Source organism: Benincasa hispida, chromosome 9 (genome assembly GCF_009727055.1).
Source record: "Benincasa hispida cultivar B227 chromosome 9, ASM972705v1, whole genome shotgun sequence".
In the NCBI taxonomy this organism is placed as follows: Eukaryota; Viridiplantae; Streptophyta; class Magnoliopsida; order Cucurbitales; family Cucurbitaceae; genus Benincasa; species Benincasa hispida.
In genome coordinates, this window is record NC_052357.1 from 92,239,098 (window position 1) to 92,245,579 (window position 6,482).

General features: G+C 42.5%; 1 protein-coding gene across 1 annotated transcript; it reads left to right on the forward strand.

Moving 5' to 3' along the window:
- Nucleotides 1-2,097: 2,097 nt before the first annotated feature.
- LOC120085000 (nucleolar protein 58-like) lies at nucleotides 2,098-2,520 on the forward strand. Its single transcript, XM_039040815.1, has one exon. It carries the CDS (start codon nucleotides 2,098-2,100, stop codon nucleotides 2,518-2,520), a length of 423 nt encoding a protein of 140 aa, XP_038896743.1.
- Nucleotides 2,521-6,482: the final 3,962 nt, after the last annotated feature.

Sequence of the window (6,482 nt, forward strand, 5' to 3'; positions counted from 1 at the left end):
AATATGGCAGACAATAATAATGAGGCACCCAAAGGAAATCAAGGGGCAAACCTTCCAGCGTAAGACCCTGTTTTTCTTGCTGCTGACCGTAATATCCCCACGAGGAATTATGTGGCACCCAATCTCTATGACTTCTTGCCTGGAATTTCACAACCAATGGTTGAGGAGAACGCACACTTCGAAATAAAGCCGATCATGCTTCAAATGATACAAAACACGGGGCAATTTGGAGGTCTGCAAGGTGAAGACCTACATGCTCATCTTACCAATTTTTTGGAGATGTGCAGTACTTTCTCCATCCCTAGCATCACCCCAGAAGGTATTAGACTTTACCTCTTCCCATACACCTTGAGGGATGAGGCTAAGAGGTGGGCTCATTCGTTGGAGCCAAATGAAATTACATCATGGGACCAGTTGGTGGAATGGTTCATGAAGAAGTTTTTCCCTCTAGCAGTCAACACAAGAAGACGAAAGAATGTGTTGAATTTCGAGCAAATGGACAATGAGACTCTAAGCACCGCTTGGGTGCGTTTTAGAAGATTGGTGAAAAATTGTTCGCATATCGAGATTCCCGATTGCGTTTTGATGGAAACATTTTATAACGGCCTGAATAGATCAACGTAAGTCGTTGCTGATGCCTCCGCAGCAGGAGGATTTATGGATAAGACCTACACAGAAGCCAAGGTCATCCTTGATCGCATTTTGCGGAACATGGATGACGAGTACGGGGGAAGAGGCTCCGAGAGAAGAAGAAACGACAACGCCATTATACCTGTGGATACAATGACAACTTTGGCTGCACAGATGGCCGCGGTAACCTCTCCTCTACAATTGATGGCACTTAATCAAGGTGCCCTCTCTCAAAGTTCAGCATAACCCAATGCACCAGCACAAGTGGCCGAAATAAGTTGCATCCAATGTGAAGGGGGCCATGCGGTAGAAATGTGCCCATCAAACCCGCAACAAGTGTTTTCTATCCAGAACAACCCGTACAGCAACACTTACAATCCCGATTGGAGGAATCACTTTAACTTCGGTTGGGGAGGAAATCACAACCGAGGGGGGCTGAGTAACCATCAGAGCAACAATTCTGGGAATCGAGGAAATCCTCCACCTTTTCATCAGAATTAGAATCAGGGTCATCAGAGACAACCGCAAAACCACCGTCTTTCTCAAACACCTCTGGAAATTCATCTTCATTGGAGTCCCTACTGAAGCAGTATATTGGGAAAAATGATGCTGTCATGCAGTAACAGACGTCTTCAATCAGGAACTTGGAGATCCAAGTTGGGCAACTTGCAGCGAGCTTCGCAATAGAACACTGGGAACGCTGCCAAGTAATTCAGAAGCCCCGGGATCTCACGGGAAGGAACAATGTCCTTGATGACATTGTGCAGACAAGCTTGACTACCTGAGAAGGTGTGGATTGCGGTAATCATGGGAAAATTGTCTTAAACTTACGCCCATCCGAATAAAACATAAAAGACAAATTCTTTTTGCAAATAGAGTAATCCAATCGTTTAGGCTTCCAAGGAAATGATGATTTAGCAGATGAAAGGACGTACTTCTCTGCTAATTCATAAATGTGAGGAGCGCGGCGGTAGGCTTTTTGAGTACCTCAAGGCCTACCACCGCAGAATTTGCGTTAGGCCTATCAAGGCTCAACCTATAAATTCTGTCCTCCTCCATCTTAGGTTGTCTACTTGAATCTTTTGCAAACAAAAACCCTAACTGTTGCTTTGCATACCCAGACTTCAAACTTTCTTCCTAAAACCCTAAGAACTCTTTCCCAACTCTTTCACACAGTACAACGATGGCCAATCAAACTTCCCACTCATCCTCTTTACCCTCATCACCTTCACCAGCCCAAATCACTGCAAGAGAGGCGGCATTCCTCGCAGCGAGTTGCCGTCTTTCCGCCCAGCCAAAACCCATCCCACGAATCGTCGAAAAACCTCGGCGAAAGCCCTTAGTAGCCAGACCATTCCAAACATGAGAGGGCAGAGCACGGAGAGTGCCCCACTCCCAACACTGTCTTCTGAAAGCAAGAAGAAGCGAAGGGACGACAGATAAATGTTTGGGAGCATACTGAGTAACATGGAGAAGGAAAAAGGGCTGCCCAAAGCGGGGCTTGTTAACCAGCCATTACCTTTGGAGGAGAAGATGGAAAAAGCTTCGAGAAGGAGCGCTCTGGCAGTCTTAGATCCTAAGGAAACTGTTCACACCGAATCCTATGAGGGACCCACTAGAGTTTCTTTGGAGGAAATGGTGGTGGAGAAGCAGCCTGAAATGGCTGAGGAGAAAAAGAAAAAGAAGAAGAACAAGGAGAAGAGGGCAGAAGGTGATGAAGAAGCCCAACCAAGGAAGGAGAAGAAAGAAAGAAAATCGAGTGAGAAGAGGGTACGCAGGCGGCAGGAGAAGCGCTTGAAGAAGAAGGAAGAAAAGATAAAGAGGGCTGACAGCCTAGAAGTCGACGGAGAATCCACCACCGCAAGGGTGGATGAGGGGGTGTCAACATAATAAAGAGAATAAACACAACCTGAAGAGAAAACAACGCAAATAATAACGGTTGCGACTGACGATGGAGAAGATTTAGACATCACCCCCCTTATGCGGCGTCGCAAGGAGAATGCGCCGCAAGGGTCAACAATCGACCCACCAATTATGCAAAGTGCAGTAGAAGAAAAGAAGAGGAGAAGAAGAAAGGAAGAAGAAAAACAAGAGAAGATGTTGCGGGCACAATAAATCATCGTAGAAGGCAATTTAAAAAGAAAGTTACACGATGGAGAAGTATGCCACAACAACGCAATCTCGGTAGAAGAAGAGAGAATAAGGCTTGAGGAAGAAAAGTGCATATTGCTGGCCTTAGAGCAATTCGAAAGAGAAATGAGAGAAGAAGAAGAGGAAGAAAAGAAGAAGAAGGAAGAGAAGGAGAAGAGGCACAGAGAAAATGTTCAGCGCATTCGAGAAAAGAAAAGCAATGAAATTGCGGAGTGGGAGAAGAAAGAACAACGCAAGGAATGGGAAAAGAGACAAAAACAAAGATCCCGCTTTGTGTTGACAAAAGAAAAGGGCAAAGCAATAGTGGAAAGCAGTTAGACTGCGGTGGCCAAAGGACGCCCATCCAAGAAGAAAGAGAATGACGACATGATGATGGAAATGGGGTTCTTTCCTGCGCCAATGCCACTACCAAACTTAATCACAAGTGTTGTACTAGAGCATGGATGGGAAACATTCTGCCAGTGCCCATCCATTGTAATCCCAACGGTAGTGCAAGCTTTCTATAATGGACGACTTCATGGCACCAAAGATGCGGTGAGCATGAAAGGGGAGGTAGTGTCTTTTAGTGCAAAGGATATCAATGAGTTATATCAGATGAAGGACATCCCAAAGGCATCGGGTAATAAAATCATTGATGATCCCATAGAAGAACAGATGGAAGATGCGTTGAAGATATTAACGCAATCAGGCACTCAGTGGTCGGTCTCCTTAAAAGGCATTAAGACCCTCGCCCCTAACACTGTCTCTTATACACATCTAGATGTGTATAAGAGACAGGTGGTCGGTCTCCTTAAAAGGCATCAGAACCCTTGAGTCCAATAAACTGCTTCCAAAAGTGCGACTTTAGGTGTATTTGGTGAAACAATGACTCATCTCGACTTCTTATGAAAAAACAATTTCGAGGGATAGAGTCATGGCCACATACTGCATAGCCCGCGACATTCCAATAGATGTGGGCCAATTTATCGCAAGGCAGATTCAAGGTTTTGTGGGGCGAATAAGAGGCCAGTATTTCTTCGCTTGGACAGTTCCAAGCTTATGCCTATCATTGGGTGTAGGTATTGAGGAAGAACCAATGCCAGAAGTCCATGGCCTCATCAACATTAAGATTTTGAGAATGCTTCTCAAAGATTCCCCTCATTGCCCCAAGCTTCCACTGAAAAGACCCATTATCGATTTAAATGCATCGCAGCAACTAAAGCCCAAGAAACAGCGCAAGGTTGACAAAGGCAAGGAAAAAGTCCAAGAGCCATCACCATAAGATCAAGAACCCTTGGACCCTTTACCTTTGGTGATTCGCCCTCCAAGCCCTCCTACAGAAGCTCTTTCCCTACTCTCTGAACATTTTACCAACATTTTCCTTACTCCTGATTCACCCAACGCATATCCAGTAGCTCCCTCCTCCCCTTCATCTTCAACGAAATTCCCCCCCCCCACCGCCGCATGTTGATGACCCACGCGATTTGGGTGAAGGCACTTTTGCTCAACCCCAAAACGTTGATGGCGAAACATCGCAGGCGCAGCCCACCATTGCCACCCTAGCTGTTGACCTTGCTGATATGCGTTCTCTCTTCTCTCATCAACATGACCTTTTCTACTAGCGAATAATGGAGTTACACGAGTGACAAGCAGAGTTACAACGCAGTGTTGCGATGACAAGGCAGGTGCTAATCAACATTCAACGCAATATCTATACGATCCACCTGAACCAATAACAAGTAGCAGAGCAACCATGAGTACCTCAACTTTTTGACATCCTATCTACACGGTTCTATGGTGCCTCCGCATTTACAGCAACATCTGCACTTTGAAGAAACTTCTCGTGTTCCTCCACAAAATCCTCCTCCTGAGCCTTCTAAACCTCCTTCTCAATAATTCTACAAATTTTTTTGTTGCTGTCATTCTTTCATCTTATTCATTTCATTATTTCTATGTATAAAAGCTATTTCTTGATTCTTTGTACATGCTCAAAATTTGTAATTCTTTGTATACTTGGTTAATTTTTAATACAACTGAGTAACAATTCTTTTTGTATGCGTTAGCCTCTTATTTATCATATTTTTGTCAATTATTGCGATGTTCTTTATCTTTTATTTTGCGTTATTAATTGAGCTGCCATGATGAGTAATATACATACCCTTAGTAACAATTACCACACTTTGTACTTTCTGACTAACACTTAGATAATTCGTAGTAATAGTACTGCTTTACCTTTTATCCTTCAAGACTCTGCTCAAACCTTCTTTTCAAAATTTTGACTAAGTGTTTCTCTATTCTGTCCAAAACAATGCAATGAGGACCTTGCGCATCTCTAAATTTGGGGGTGAGAAAGGTTTGAGTAAATGCGATCAAGCGGATACGGTTATCCTTAGAAAAATGCGTCCATTGTCAAAAAAAAAAAAAAATTATTTTCATACAAACTCCAATTTCAGCGCAGGGGAAATCCAAAAACAATCCCAACCTGATAAGAGTTAAGTCATGAAAGGAACCTGTTCATAGTTTGAATGTTCGCATGACACCCGTTGGAGCAAGCCAAAACGAAGGTGGGTTTCCAAGAATTACGCAATATGAAAAGAGAAAAATGAGAAAAAAAAATAAGAAGATAAGAGACAACTCTTCTGACCAGCAAAAAGTTAAACTTAGCTGAAAATCAAAAGTTGAAGTTAAGATTAGCACACAACCATAGTTGGATGTTCGCATGACACCCCTGGGAACAAGCCAAAACGAAGGGTGTAACCATGATCAACAGTCTCTAATCAAATGACGCAAACTAGACCACCGCATACAGTCGTACCTAGTTGTTTTGCAAGAAGAGGTAAACATTCTTTTCAAAACAAGAAGGAAATTTTTGAGTAAAAATTTGTTGTATAAAAGAATAAAGTAGGGCATGTTTATGAATTATCAAGGATAGAAGGAAATTGCGTTGTCAAGTAATGTTGCCTAGGTGGAGCATTCGGAACAACCAATCGATGCAAAGTTAGGATAAGAATTGAACAATATTGTCTTAGTGAAGATATCCTTGAGGACAAGCATATATCTAAATTTGGGGGTGTGATAACTTGTAGAAATACAAGTTATTTATACTGTTTTATTTAAATATTGCAACAAAAAGAAAGGAAAGTTGCGTCGATAGTATACAAATTGGCTAAGAAATGAAAAAATTATAAAATGTCACAAATACACCCACTAACGCCATTGCAATGGTAGAATAGAATGTTTCAGTTTCTGTTTTGCAGGAAAATCAGTCACCGCATGCGTTCATGGCTTAAAAACAAAATAAACAATGCATCTACGTTGCATTGTGCCCATCAATAAAAAACGAAGAGATGATCAACGCAATGACGGTGCAGACAATCGATCAAGAGTTCTAGCGATCAACGCAATTTCAACCACATGCGGTAATAAAAAACAACACTGCATTCGACGATAGATCGAAGATGTAAAAAGCAACGCATTTACGGAGGATTCTGAAAAGTGTACAGCTTTCAGTTGTACATTTCTGAAGGGTTGATTGCGTAATAGAAGGAATTTCTCATTCCGCCATTTCAGGAAAATACCATAACTATATAGTGGGGACAAAAAATGTAAAGAGTCAAGCCTCGCCTATAAATAGCTTCTGCAAAGTCATTGAAAGATATACACGTATACGTAGAGATGTGCATATACTGATTCTAAGAGAGAGACTGGTCTGAAGCGACTAT

Excerpts from the sequence above, each read along its gene's own strand:
- LOC120085000 (XM_039040815.1), top strand. The coding sequence starts at position 2,098 with ATGGAGAAGGAAAAAGGGCTGCCCAAAGCGGGGCTTGTTAACCAGCCA.